We start from the raw sequence: 15,106 nt of genomic DNA on the forward strand, positions 1-15,106 counted from the left end.
ACAGATGGAGGGATGGAGGGATGGATGGATGGATGGATGGATGGATGGACCGACAGACAGACAGACAGACAGAGGGAAGGATGGATGGCTGGACAAACAGATGGGCAGACAGATGAAGGGATGGATGGAAGGATGAAAGGATGAATGGCTGGACGAACGGATGGACAGATAGATGCAGGGATGGATGGAAGGATGGATGGCTGGATGGACAGACAGACAGACAGACAGATAGAGGGAAGGATAGGTGGCTGGACTGATGGATGGACAGACAGATGGGGGGAAGGACGGATGGCTGGACTGATGGACAGACGGAGGGATGGATGGAGGGATGGATGGCTGGATGGACAGACAAGCAGATGGAGGGATGGATGGAAGGATGGATGGATGGCTGGACGGATGGACAGACAAACAGATGGAGGGATGGATGGACGGACAGACAGACAGATGGAGGGATGGATGGACGGAGGGATGGATGGATGGCTGGACGGACGGACAGACACAGATGGAGGGATGGATGGATGGATGGACGGATGGATGGCTGGACTGACGGACAGACAGACAGACGGATGGATGGCTGGACTGACGGACAGACAGACGGATGGATGGATGGACGGACGGCTGGACGGACCGACGGGGCGGATGCGCGCGCACGCGACCCCGCTGCGCGCGTGCGCGCGCACCACCCTCGCGCGCGGGCCGCCCCGCCCTCGGCGCCCATTGGCCGCTGGCGGGAGGGGGCGTGTCCCGGCGGCGGCCCCCGCGCTGCCATTGGCCGCGCGCCCCTTTGTGTGCCGGCCGAGCGCGGCCGCCGCCAGTCGCCGGCGCGTCCGGGGGGCACAAAGGCCGCAGCATGGTCCTGGTGCACGTCGGATACCTGGTGCTGCCCGTCTTCGGCTCCGTGCGCAACAGAGGTACCGCTCCCGGCAACGCGGGTTCGCGTCCCGGGGCCGCTAACGGCGGCGAGGGGGGGGCGGCGCGTCCCGGGTCCCCGGCGGCAGGAAGGGGGGAAGGAGGGGGGGGGGGCTGCCTCTCAGCGTTCCCCACAGCCCACCTCACCCAGCCCAGCGGCATCCCCCTTTCTGGGGCGCCAGACGCCCCACACACGCCACGTTTTGGGACCCCCCTCCCGCCCGCACCTCCCATCTCCTCTGCGGTAGATCCATTTCCTCCTCCTCCCACCCCGTTCTTCTTTTACGGATTTTATTTTATTTTTTAATTTACCCTCCCCCCCCCCCCCCCCCCCCCCCCCCCCCCCCGCCGTAGCCACCAGGCCATCCCAGCGTAGCTGTAGCCGATAACAGCCATTTTTGTACCTCCATCCTGTGTAGTAGCTGAGTTACATTTGCACTGTAAATTCCTGTTAAGTGGATTCGTTTTGCTGTGGTCGTCGTCGCAGAGTCTCTTTGGGGTGGGGGCAAACGCCCCCAAATTGCGGCCAGACCCCACAATCACGGGGCGGCTGAGACTGGAAAGGGACCGCGGTGGGATCAGCTGGTCCCACCTCCCTGCTGAAAACCTTCCGAAAAACATTAAATTTGGGGAGGGGAAGCGCAGCGATTGGCCGCGATTCCGAAAATCGGGCTGGCAGAGAGTTGGGGAGCGGGATGTGTGTGGTCAAGCAGCTGCTGAGGTACCCCCGCCAGCCGCTGGCGGGGGGTGCAGCATCCTTGTCCCCGCGGTGACACCGCTGTCCCCGCGGGCATCGCCCCCGGCCCCGTCCCTCCTTGCAGCCACAAGTGTCCCGTCCCGCCGGCGCACCCCCAACCCGCCTAGCACCCCCCAAAAAACTGGGCTGCCGAAAGAGACGACTGGCAAAATGGTTTTCCATTAAACAGGGATAACATTTTTTTCTGCTGTGCTAAATTACTTCCTGTTCTTATTTTGTGGGTAATTTTTTCTGTACCGAATATCCTTTGGTTGTGTATCTCCACCTTTTTTCTTGTACTAAAACTAAAGCATGGTCTGTATTTTTTTACATTACCTAGTTTCTGATGTAAATCTCTCTGTAGAGACATACCCTGCTGAAATGTAATGTGCTGTAGCCTATACATCTGCTCAGTGTACGCTGCTTTTGTTCTGTTGCCCTTCCATAGCATGGTGGGCCTTGCCTTTTTGTATTGTGTGCATGATGACATTGTTACACACGATTCCACTAATACTAATATACGATCTCTCAATAAAGAAACTAGTTTTCCTATATTAACCTAGTGTGCTTTTTCTATTGCTGTTTTCCCATTTATTGTCGTATCCTGCTGTTTAGATTTTTTCCTTGCTTTCCCCTCATCGTGAGGTTTGAGTGAGTGGATTTTTTCTCCCTTGTAGAGCAGATATGGGGGCTTTTAAATACATTTTTTTTCCCCCCACCTCCTATGCCATCTCTACCCTCAGTATTAGTCTGTGTGTACATGCTCCCCAGCGCACAGTCCGTATTGCTGTTGTGCCGATGCAGAATTCCGGTTTTACTGCAGAATAGCCAAAAAAAAAAAAAAAGGTGTACAAATCCAATCCCTCATTATTAATCAAAAAAAAAAAAAATTGGTGAAGGGTCTGCTGCTTATTCATTCTAGTTACAACATTACATGTTCCTTACCTCAGGATGGATGGGGGGAATTGTTTATTTTTCGAAACTCTTGATTAACGAGAGGCAAACCAACCTGTATTTAAAAAAAAAAAATCCCCCCTCTAATCTTTAAGCTGTATATTTAAACATATACATCCCTGCGAGCGCCCTGCCCACCATCTGCCAGGCGAGAAGTTGCCGTGCCTCGGTCCCGCGGCGACTGGCACGCTATAAATATCTCCACTAGACCCCTGCAAGGCAGGGCTCGTAAAAACGTCCCAGCTGCTAATGTTGTAACTACATTTTTCCTGCTCGCAGCCTCCAGGCCCACCATCTTCTGAATAAAACTCGATTTGGTCAAAATAAATAAATAAATAAATTTTAAAAAATTTTAAAAGAAAAGGCAAACTATGGGGTGGGGAGAAAGTCATGGGGAGCCTTAAAATATTGGAAGCATGGAGGTATGGATGAATTGCGGGCAGCAAGCAGCTTTGCTGCGGCTGCAAAGCGATGATAATAGTGGTCACCTCTCCTTGTGCCTGCAGCAGACCTCCTCTCCCAGGTCTGCAAAATGGTCCTCTAAAACATCCCCGTTTTGGCTTGGATGCCACGAGGAACTGAGGGAAGTCAGGGCTCCCAAAGCCAGGAGATGGGGCTGGGAGGGGAGGCGGGGGGAGCATCTTGTCTTTAATTACATTTCCACAGAAGCGGGCGGGAGACGCAGGATTGGTGATTGGTCTTTAATGAGAGGAAGACAAATTCAGCAGGTCGGTGGTTCCCACCCGCTAAAATTTCACGAGGAGCCGCTGGCAAACAAAACAAAAGCCAGAGGCTCCTGCAGACCGCCCTGCCTTTACCCCAGCATCCCTCCCAGAGACGCATCATTTCGCAAGGCTGTGCCTTTCCACCTCTCTCCTAGCTCTATCCTGAGTTTGGTCGGTTTTCTCTATGAACATTTATTTATGATTTCCTTCTCCATATTTCCTTTTCCGTGTACCTCGGTGACTGTTTGGCCATCCTGTCCCCCTCTGTATGAGCACCAGCGGGGTGCCCCCCTGCTCCCCCCTGGATGTAGTGTATGCCGTGGCCCTTTGTTCTCGCTCCATCCTCGCCCCGGGCCAGCGCTGAGCTCCTCCGTGCCTGACACATGTCCCCGTACACATCCCGAGGAGGGAGGCTGTGCTTCTCGCTTGCATGAAGGGAGACATGCATGCCTGTTGGGGCTGATCATTTTCCAATGTGATTTTTTTTAATTATTATTATTATTTTCTCCTCCCTCTCCCCCCCCCTTTTTTTTTGTTTTTGTTTTGTTTCCTTTTCTTTTTAAATTCACCCCCCACCCCTCCCCCCCCCAACCCCACGCCACGTGAGACAATGAGATTCGGGTTATGGCGTGGGAAAAAAAAAAAACAAACCCTTCTTCTCTCCCCCACCCCAAATCCCGACACAGATAAATCCATCCCCTCCACGGACACCTGCCGGCAGCTGCCCCTTTGTTGGGAGCGGGGATTCACTGCAGTGAGCGTAATAACCCCCCCCAGGTCTCAGTCTGCAAATTAGCCCTGGTACAGGGCAGAGTCAACCCACTCCGAGGATGCCTTGGTAATCTAATAATGCAGAAAACTGCTGGGTTAATGGCAACTTTTAAAGCAATTTATCATCCGCATCATATTTTTGACCTGTCTTGTTAGAAACACATCCTTACGAGAGGAAACATCCTCCCTCCTCCACCTCCCAGCCTTATTATTCAGTAACCACTAGGCTTTCATAGCTCATAATCCATCAAACTCATCCACATTTTAATGACTTAATTCCTTTGACACTCTGGAAAAGCCACGCTTGAGTCTTGAAAAAGCCACCTGGTACAAAGAAAATGATTTTTTTTTTTTTTGGTTTTGTATTGTTTTTTTTTTGTTGTTGTTGTTGGTTTTTTGGTTGGTTTTTTTTTTTTTTTTTTGTTTTAGCGTCTCGGGCTGAGGAAATCCAAGGCGGATCACGTGCTGGTGGTGCTGCTGTGGGTGTGGAGGCACATGCAGTGATTTCTGTAAAGCCTGGACATCTCTCCAGCACCAACCTGTATCCCTGGTCTCCCTTAAATAACTCCTTTCAGTAACAGGGAGAAGGATAATCCCAAGCACAGACAAAACGGGCTCAGAGGTTCGTTTATGTAAGGGCTGTGTAAAGGTCTCACACCCATCTGTGTGCGTTTAATGGTGGCAAGAGGGAGCTGGGCTGAGGGGTCTCTCACATGGGGTTTGGGCTGCTGGCACAGCTTCCATCCTTTCTAAGAGAAAGAGGAACGAGTAGTGGTCACGTTTTGCTCATGCTTGGAATTACCAGCAAAGTCTAAAGAAAGCTGATCTGGATTTACCTTGCTGAGTGCGGATCTGGCCCTGTGGAAGTGTGTTATTTAAGAACCGGTGAGTTGGTGCGCGAGAGAGGCAGCAGCAGAAGCTGTGAAGCTCGGGGAAAAAGCTGGGGTGTGTCTGCCACAAAACCCTGGAGCTGCTCTGGTGGAGGGGAACGGAGCGCTGAGGACATGGTGGGGACACGGCCCAGCTTTGCTTGGGGTGCCCTCGGTGTCCTCGCAGAGTCGCCCCAAGTCCTCCTCCGTGACCCTTCTGGAAGGACTGTCCTAGAGTAAGTCTTGAGTTTCATTTTGTTGTTTCAAACCCTGCTCATGACCCAGGCAGCTCCTTTTTAGCTGAAAGGGGAGGATGGAGCATGGATGGGGCAGGTGCTTCCCCAAAAGCTGTAGGAGAAACCCCCTCCCCAAGGTACCTCGGGGAGCACGTGGAACATCCAGGACTGTCTGATCCCTCTCCACTGACCAGAGGGAGGATGGTGGCCACGACTGGAGGTGTAGGGGTGGAAGGAGAGGGGAGTACAGCTCTTTTGGGGGTAGCACGGACATGGACATCCACTTCTGCCCCTTTACATGCTGGTTTAACCCCAAGCCATGCACTGGGGCCGCCTCGTGTCTCAACGGAGAGGTTCTTATCTCTAGAGTGTTCAAAAAGGAACAGGCACTGCAGCAGGTCAGCAGAGAAAAGCATTTTCCACCCTTAACCTGGGAGTGCTCGTTTTGGGAGGCATTAAATTAATGAGTGAGAAATCCAAGGGGAGATTTGCAAAAGGTCTTCTCCTATGTTAAATTGCCTTCAATATTCGTAACCCCCAGGAACAGAATTGCTTTGGCAATTGGAAGAGGTGTGATGGCATTTCCAAATCCTGTGACTCTTGGGCATCTCATGGTACTTGGGTGTTCCTGCATAACCCTGCAGCTCCTGGAGCTGGGTGATAGCACCAGGCTTTTCTCTAAAGGGGTTGTACATAATGTTGACCTTCAAGCTGCTGCTTATGGCAAACTTGGTCCTCAAAACTCGCAAGTCAGCACTCAGCAGGTGTTTCAGCTGATGTGGGGGTTTGGGAAGCAAAAGGAGGATGCAGGGCTGCAGTGGGGCCAGGGCAGGGACCTGCAGGGAAGCAGTGAGAGTGGGGACAACGCCAAGTGGGGAAAATTGTAATTTTCTCCCTTTTTTGGTTGAGTTTGGAAAGATGGAATGGGTTGCTCTGCAGTTGGGGTTGGCAAAGGGGTTGTGGCTTCCCAAGCAGCTCTGCACAGGACCCCATGGGAGATCCACAAACCTTCTCAGTGAGAAAGCTGTGTCTTTTGAGAAAGGTTAAATTCTCCCTCTAAAATAATAATAAAAAAAAATGCAATCACTCCTCAGCCTCTTGCAACAGGTCCTGGTGATGGCAGGGACTGGGTTCGTGTGCTGGAGAGCTCAGCAGCAGCCAGGATGGAGGGAAACCTTGTCTTCTCCATGCCTCCTCTCCACCTTTTCTTAACCCTTTCTGCTCCTCCTCTGCTCAGTTTTGCAGTCTCCCAGGACCTTTTCTCACACATTTTCCTGCCTGATGGTCCTTTGCATTTCCCAGCCCCAGCTGGATTGGGCTGGTTGGCCCATGCTGTCGTGGATCCCTCTTGGTAAGTGTCCTTAACCTCTGTTGTTTTCTCTCCCTCCCTTTAAAGGCTGCAGAATGTGCCTGCAGGAAAGCTCTGTGTGTGTGGCTTGTGGCTCTTTAATGAATATCACTAAAGCTTCTGGTTTGAGGGACTACACCCAGTGGGGTCAGGAGCAAAGAAGGGCTGGCAGCAGCAAAGGTGCAGGTTTTGGAGATAGTAAGGGGCAGCCCTGTGGGCTCGGAGCCTGTGAAGTGAGGACATGCCTGTGGGGAAATGTTTGGGTGAGGGTTTCAGTAGCTGGGGGAAGGATCCAGGTGTCTCTGTTTCTCTCACCACATCCCTGTGGTCCCAGTTGCTCCCAGTGGCTGCCCTGCCTGGAGGTGACACCTCAAGGTGTGGGTGACCCTCAGTTCGCTCAGAGCCATGGGCTGGTGCTGGTTTTCCTCTTTTTTCCTCCCTCTGGAACGCTCAAGTGGTGCTTTGGAGCTGTTACTGTGCACCACCCCTACGTGTCCTTTCCCAAATGGTCCAAGGAGCAGGTGTGTCCCTAAACAAGAAGACGACCAGGCACGGGCACCTTCTGGGACTTTTTTGAGCAGGACTGATGGGACTGGACAGCCCACCAAACCATATGTCCAGCTCTGGAGCTAAGAACTGCTGTGAAAACATTCTCTTGTCGTTTTCTCCAGGCTGGGAGGGGTCTCTAAAAGGCATTCAGAAAAACCATCCCTGGGGCATCTGTCTTGCTGCAGCTGCTCCCCACCCTGGGTTGTTCCAGTGAAGGATGGGACTGGGAAACATCCCCGCAGCAAATGTGCTCTCCCCAGCTGTGCTTCCTGTGTGTCTCTGGGATTCCTCATTCTCCTGGTGGCATCTGACTCTTCCTTCAGTCACACTGCTAGATCAAGGCACTGATCTCTTCCACAGGATCTTGGGTTTTTTGGAGGCTGTGGGTGCATGAAGAGGCACCACTCATGACCACTTGCCCAACTAGCCAGTTTCTGTGCTGTCTCTGCTAGAAAACTGGGCATCGACAGACAAAAGGAAGCTTTCTCTTTTTTTGTTTTTTTTTCTCTTTTTAGTATCAGAGGAGGTGTCTGTATTTGCCTGTGTGCCTTGGGGCAGTGGAGGTTGTTTGGTCCATTTAGGGCTGGCCATCATCAGCTAGTGGGAGCTGAGACTTAAATAGTCTCTCCTGAGAGCCCCAAACCTCAGTGAGGAGCAGCTGGAGTCAGAAAGGAGCTGTGGGTTCCTGATGAAACTGCCTGGATGTGGGGTTGGACACCCATTTGGGAAGGTCTGAACTTGTTTGTACGTGCATAAGCCCAAAAAAATAAGTCCTCAGCTTTTAAAAGAGTTGCTTGGCATTTATACTGGAGTGAATAAGATGAGAATCTAGTTTGAAGTGTGTTTTTTTCTTAAAAGACAAAAAAAAAAAAGAAGAAGTTGGCATCAAACTGGCCACAGTGTAAAGGTATTTTGTTTGCAGGAGGGTTTGGTGGTGCAGTTATCTTTGAAAGACTATTGGGGTGTGTTAATCCCTGGTTTGGCATTTGCAGTTAAACTTGAGCAGGAGCTTTTTAAATCTCAGTCAGCGTCTGAAGGTAATGGGGGTGGTGATGCTTCAGGAGAAGTGTCCATCAAGCCTGGCAGCTTCCACAACCTCCAGGCAGAAAATACCACTCATTTGCCTGTCAGGAAAGGAGCTGTAAATCTCATGCAGATTACCACGCTTCTTGTTGTGGTTTGCTAGATCCACATTTCTCTTTCTTGTAGCCTGGCCTATAATATTAATATCTTTAATTTCATTTATAAATTCACTTATCAGCTTTCATTAGTCATCCCGTTAATGATCCCAGGCAAGAAATTTGTCATTTGACGTCAAAAGGCAGATTAAGGGACTTCTAAAGCCTTGGGAAACAGCTTCATGCTGCACCAGAATTATAGTGGTTGGCATACGAGGCTAATACTAGGTGTAATTGCATCTGCTGCTCAGGGGATGAGTGATTATTTTATATATTTAGCAGAAAACAAGAGAATTTCTTAACCATGAATGGTGCTGTGTTTCCTGCAAACTCTGCAGTATTATGAATCACTGGGCTATAAACATCTTGTTTGCTGGCGCGCCTGGTTTCGTGTTACCACTGGGGGGGGGACCCTGACAACTCCCCTGCTCCTTGGTGGGGTTTTCCTAATTGAAATTAAGAGATTCCCTCCGTGCTAGGAGCTGGAAGGGACAGGGAGTGGATTAAGTTTTGCTTTGCCAAAACTGAGTGCCTTTGGTCGCTGTGCTCCCCTGATGGTAGGTGAGGGTGATTGGGAGGGTTTGGAGATGGGTGTCTAAGGCATGAAAATGGAGAAACCTCACAATATTTGCTCAAAACATCTAGAAAAGAGCAAGATTGGACTGAAAACAGAGATGTAGCAGCTCCAGGCGCTGGTCCATTCAGGTCTGTCAGGATGAGGCTTTACAAGATGCTGGGAGCAAGCAGCCTGTTGGGAGAGACCTTATCTTGACCAGCTGTTATTTGTGATATCCCACAAATCTCCTGGGGCTGACATAAGGAACGAGGAGGCTTCCTGCACAGAGATAGCAGGACATTAGCGGGCTTGGGGTTGTTACAAAGTTGTTACTGTTTAATAATGCATGCCTCATGGCATGCAACCCTGTAGGAAAAAGGTCCCCTCCCCTGCTGGCAACCTGCAAAGCCCATTGGCAGCCCCAAACTCTCTCCTGCTCCTCTGTGCAGAGCCTCCTTTGAGATCAAGGGGCTACAGGCAGATCTCCACGAGCCTGAAGGGAGAAAATGTTATCCATTGTGCACCAAAGCACTTGTGGAGCTGGTTTTGCTCAGCCCTCCTTGGGCTGAGTGGGAAACTCCTGCAGAAACCGCAGTTTTCTTTTCACCAGGGCAGTGGGGTGACCCTGACTGGACACCAGGTGCCCACCCAGGTGCTCCATCACTTGCCTCCTCAGGACAGGCGGGAGAAAATGAAATGGAAAAGAAGTTGTTGAGATAAAGTCAATTTAATAAAGCAAAAGCAAAGGCTGCAAAGGAAAACAGAAGAGTTACTCTCTTACTTCCCATCGCTGGGTGATGTCTGGCCACTTCCTGGGAAGTAGGGATTCAGTGCTTGTAGCAGATGCTCTCTGGGAGCCAGCCAGGGTGTGGCCACAGCCCCAGGGCAGGGCCCGTCCCCTGTGCTGGCACTGCTGAGGCACCTCCAGTGCTGGGGACAGCTCTGGGCCCCTCAGGACAAGAGAGACATGGAGGGGCTGGAGCGTGTCCAGGGAAGGGAACGGAGCTGGGAAGGGGCTGGAGCCCCAGGAGCGGCTGAGGGAGCTGGGAAAGGGGCTCAGGCTGGAGCAAAGGAGGCTCAGGGGGGACCTTGTGGCTCTGCACAAGTCCCTGACAGGAGGGGGCAGCCGGGGGGGTCGGGCTCTGCTCGCAGGGAACAGGGACAGGAGGAGAGGGAACGGCCTCAGGCTGGGCCAGGGGAGGCTCAGGTTGGATTTTTGGGGAAAATTCCTTCATGTGAAGGGTTATTAAGCTTAGGAACAGGCTGTCCAGGGCAGTGTTGGAGTCCCCATCCCTGGAGGGATGTATAAGCCATGTGGATGTGGCACTTGGGGACATGCATCAATGGTGGCCTTGGCAGTGCTGAGGAATGGTTGGACTTGATCTTAGAGGTCTTTTCAGTCTAAATGATTTCCTGATGCTGTACCTTCCTGAGTTTATCAAAGTAGCAGCAAAACCCATCTCTGTCCTTAATGTGCTGCTCAGCTCAGCCTGACTTCCTCCTGCAGTATATTGACCAGTGGTGGCCAGACTCTTGCCTCCGAGGTTGTTCCTTCAAACTGTGAGCTGGAAATTAGGGTGTGGCATGGATATTGGCCCCCAAGGCAAGGAATGTCCTGTCCCCATAGCACCCGGGAAGTGCATGGGTGAGCAGTGGGTGGTGGGCCAGCAGCTCAGCTGGTGGCAGTTCTATTGAACTGAGTTGCCAGGGACTAGAGAACAGGAATATCTGGTTTTGATGATGATGATTATTTTCCAGTTCACTGGCTGAAAATTTATTTTCCTGGTTTTATATTGTCCTGGAGTTTTTCAGCAAAATGAGAGGGTGGGGAGATGCTTTTAAATGGTTCATTTGAAGGGAGATGAAATAGGCCACAACCCCAGAAGTGAAATACTATCTTATGACAGAAAATGAAACAGCATCAACTGGATGCAAGGAATAAAAACAATTCATCATAATATTTGAGCTGGGTTTTTCATACACAAATGTTTCACTTTGACATAATTTTTTCAGTATCTTGGAGGTGGGTTAGGTGTTTTGTACTCACTTGAAGGAATATGCAGTAGTCAGGAATAGACTGGCTTTGTGTTCTTGTACTGTGAAACTACCAAATTTATTTAATCAAGAGAATTAATGCCTGAGATGAGTCCTGGAATGATGTGGGAGGTCACAAAGTGTAGCTGGCCCTTTACAGAAAGAGGAGGCACTTTTGGGTGCCACAATGTAAGAAAAGACATTAAACTGTTAGAGAGCATCCAAAGAAAGCCACAAGGATGGTGAAGGGCCTTGAGGGGAAGCTGTGTGAGGGCAAGCTGAGGGCACTTGGTCTGTTCAGCTGGAGAAGACTGAGAGGAGACCTCACTGTGGTCTTCAACATCCCCATGAGGGGAAGCAGAGGGGCAGCTCCGATCTCTCCTCTCTGGTGACCAGGGACAGGACCCAGAGAAGGTTGGAGCTGTGTCAGGGCAGGGTCAGGCTGGCTATCAGGAAAAGGTTTTTCCCCCAGAGGGTGCTGGGCACTGCCCAGGGAATGGGCACAGCCCCGAGGCTGCCAGAGCTCCAGGAGGGTTTGGACAATGCTCCCAGATATGCACAGGGTGGGGTTGTTGGGGTGTCTGTGCAGGGCCAGGAGCGGGACTTGATGATCCTTGTGGGTTCCCTTCCCACTCAGGATATCCTGTGATTCTCCTCCAGCCTGCAGACACAAACAGCACCTTCGCCATGGCCTTGTTTGCTTGGAGCAGGAAAACTTGTCTGGCACGTGTGATTACACACTTGCCAGTGGAAATCCTGGGTGTTTTGCCCCAGGGGACCACAGGGACACTGTGGAGGTCAGGATGTATCATCTTGCCCTGGTCACCTGCAGGGTCATCCTGTACTGCCAGATCCAGATAGCTCTGATGCCATCCGGGTGCTTCTTCTGGATCGTGCTGGGGTGTCCTGGGGAAGGAAAATATTCCCAGGAGGTACTTACAGGCTTAGGAAAATAGCATGTGTTCCAGGGGGAAGGAAGGCACGTTCCCTTGGACAGAAAGCTGTTCCTCCTGAGAGGACTTGGGATGCTGCTAGAGAAGCCAGATGTGTTTTCTTGGTGTTCTCTCTGCTCTTCCTGCAACAAGTGATTTTGAGCCCCTTTAGCAAAATCAAGGGCCAAACCTCAATATCTGGGAAGCTCACAGCAGTTTTTGGGGTATGTTGCAGTGGCTCGTTGTGGTTTAACCCCATCCAGCCCCTCACAGCCCCTCATTCACTCCCCCACCAGTGAGACTAGGGAGAGAATCAGAAGGGTAAAAGCTGGAAAACTTTTGAGAGGATTAAGGCAGTTTAATAGGGACAGCAAAAAACGTGCACACAAGCAAAGCAAAACCAAGGAATTAATTCACTGCTTCCCACGGTCAGGCAGGTGTTCAGCCATCTCCAGAGAGCAGGGCCTCCTCCCACGTAACAGTGGCTTGGGAAGACAAACACCATCACTCCAAACATCCCTCCCTTCCTCCTTCTTCCCCTCACTTTATATTATCTTTGCCACCATTATTTTGGCCACATGAAAAGCAGCAAAGGCCTTGGGTCTGTGCAAGCCCTGCTCAGCAATAACAAAAACATGTCTGTGTTATCAACCCTGTGTTCAGCACAAACGCAAAACACAGCCCTGTACCAGCTACTGTAAAGGGAATTAACTCTACCACAGCCCAAACCAGCACACTCAGGCATCATACAGACCTTGTGGGACCCCTGCCCTTGTTCTGGGATTCCTTATCCACAGCCCAGCATCTCTCACTGGACATTTTTCTGTTAGAAACTAAGCCATGAAGGAGGTCTTTTCCCCCTGGGCCAGCCTCAGCACTGTCAGACTCAGGCTCGTCCTCTGCGTCTCTGCAGAGACACAACTTCTGCTGCTCTTCAGAAAATGCCTTCTGAGCCTGGATGAGTAGTCAGAGAATCATGGAGTCACCTGAGCTGGAAGGGACGCACAGGGATCATCAAATCCACCCCCTGGCCCTGCACAGACACCCAAACAATTCAACCTGTGCATCCCTGGCAGCGCTGTCCAAATGCTCCTGGAGCTCTGGCAGCCTTGGGGCCGTGCCCATTCCCTGGAGAGCCTGGGCAGTGCCCAGCACCCTCTGGGGAAGAGCCTTTCCCTGATATCCAACCTAACCCTCCTCCTAGCCTGCAGCACCCTTGGTATTACCTTCACTTGACTTCTCCTCCTTCACCTCTCTCATTTCCCACCATGTGTTACAGTATCTGCCATGATTTCCCCCATGGATGCGAGCGGTTTTCTCGAGTTGCTCCTTCTTCACATTCCTTCTCCAAGCACCAACATCTTCCTCGTGGCTGGTGCTGGCTCTGGGACCCAAACCTGCTTAAAACACTTGAGGTGCTTTAGCACACTGGCCTAGTGTGTGTTGGTGTAGGGGAGGATAAGGCACTGCTCTCCACGTGTCCAGACCTCCCTGAGAGCTCCGTATGGGCTGAAGGGATGAGGAAGGAGGCTGAAGAGCAAGCCCCATCCTCTGGCTGCTGCCCTGGGGGATGTCTGTGATGGATGGTGTAATAAGTGGTGTTGGGAGCACGGAGATGGGCAGATCTCTCTCATAACTAGCCTTAAAGAACAGTTGCATTCATTATCTGGCCAGGGAAAGGAACATCGTGGTGTGGTGCCAAGTGGGCTCTTGGTACACATCCCTCTTCCAGCCTCACTTCTAGAAAACACTGCTTTCAGTGGGGGTGGTGGTTTGGATGGGTGCTGTGCAGAAAGGACCTGTGCTAAAGGGCTGCTGCTCTTTCACTGAGCAGGGAGCACTGGGGCCTCTCCTCTCCCCCACCTCCTCTCTTTGCTGCAATGGCACAACTGGGCACAGTTTTCTGGGCCCCGTGATGGGAGTGGGGAAGCGGAAAGGACCTCTTCCCAATGCCCTGCAATTTAAATGGGAAACAGGGATGGACATGCTCTGCAGAAACCTGACTGGCTGGCAGCGTCCCTGGGAGGGGGAGGTGACATCCAGGCCAGCACAAGGGGCAGAGGGCATCAGAGAGGTGCCAGGGCCTGGCAGTAGGGTGGTGCAGGGGAGGAGGGCTGTACCAGGGCACCCAACAACAGCCTCTGCTTGGAGCTACCACCACTGCAGAGGCTCTTGGGGAGTCCTCTTTGAATGCAGCCTGTTGGAGGTAAGTTTAATGGAGCAGGTGGGTGTGCAGGGTGGGCACCCTGCCCCCTGAGCTGAAATGTTCCTCTCCAGTCCATGAATAGTCCCAGATCCTGCTTGCTATTGGTTTTTTTTCCCTCAAAAAACAAGCCCTTTTCTAGTGATGCCATGATGTACACACTTTGCATCATGCCAGGGAGCTGGAGCTTTGAGAAAGCCAAAAAATATAATGAGACTTTGAGATTAAAAGGAAAGAAAGAAAAGGGATGAAAGCCCAGAGCACAACAGCATTGTGGAAATGCGAGGTGTTTGCCAAGGTTCAGGCACCAAAAAGCCAATGAAAAGTGATTTGTTGCTATCAGTGCCTGTGGTGAGGGATCTGTTCCCACATCTAAGTTTGGGTTTGGGTGGGGTGCAGCCCATCAGCTGTAGGAGTTGCTTTTTCTGTCTGTCAGTGCGTACCACCTTCCATGCGAGAGAAAGGTGTCTCTCTCCAAAGAGCAGGGCTTAAAATTCCTGGCAAGTTTTCATCTGTGGGAGAGCTCTGTTGTGGAAGTGCTGGGTGATAGTGGAGGAGGGAGGGTAACGCACAGAGAGAAGCTCAAGAGGTTCTTAGGGCAGCAGGTGATGGACCAGAAAGTCAAGGAAAAACAGCAACACAGAGAGAAATCTCACACTGGTCTGGGGCTTGATGGGGCAGCTTGGGGATGGTCAGGAGGACTCTGGGTCTCCACTTCCAGGCTGGGGATGGAGGTGGTTGTTGGCTGGTCCCTGCAATATTGGGAGGAAAGGAGACCTTTGTCCAGCCTGGTGAGCTGCTCTGCAGGGCTGGCACCTTTCTGAATGGGCCACCCCTTGATATTGAGAAAATGGGGCATTTGGGAGCATGTCTGAACTCGGGTCCCAGAGGAAGTTTGCCATCCACACAGCTTTTGTTGTTGCTGTAAAAAGTAGGGGTGATCCCACTGCAAAATCATAGAATTGTAGAATCTCTAAAGTTGGAAAAATCCTCCAAGATCATTGAGTCCAACCATGCCCCCAGCACTGCCAAGGCCACCACTGGCCCATGTCCCCAAGAGCCATATCTACAGGGCTTTTAGACCCCCCCAGGGATGGGGACTCCAT

The 15,106-nt window shown here is 51.6% G+C and overlaps 1 protein-coding gene across 4 annotated transcripts in view; it reads left to right on the forward strand.

The window, feature by feature from the left end:
* The first annotated feature begins 773 nt into the window (after nt 1-773).
* Nucleotides 774-15,106, forward strand: part of RNF165 (ring finger protein 165) — a 53,563-nt gene continuing 39,230 nt past the window's right edge. The window contains exon 1 of one of the 4 annotated variants that reach the window (XM_039567172.1): nt 774-911. In XM_039567172.1, coding sequence (XP_039423106.1) covers nt 851-911 — 61 coding nt within the window. In that variant the 5' untranslated portion in view covers nt 774-850. Of the gene's footprint in view, nt 912-6,088; nt 6,552-15,106 lie in introns of those variants that run through there. The other 3 variants (XM_039567173.1, XM_019292014.3, XM_010409661.4) reach the window with 3 other exon arrangements.

This window comes from Corvus cornix, chromosome Z (assembly GCF_000738735.6).
Source record: "Corvus cornix cornix isolate S_Up_H32 chromosome Z, ASM73873v5, whole genome shotgun sequence".
Lineage (NCBI taxonomy): Eukaryota > Metazoa > Chordata > Aves > Passeriformes > Corvidae > Corvus > Corvus cornix.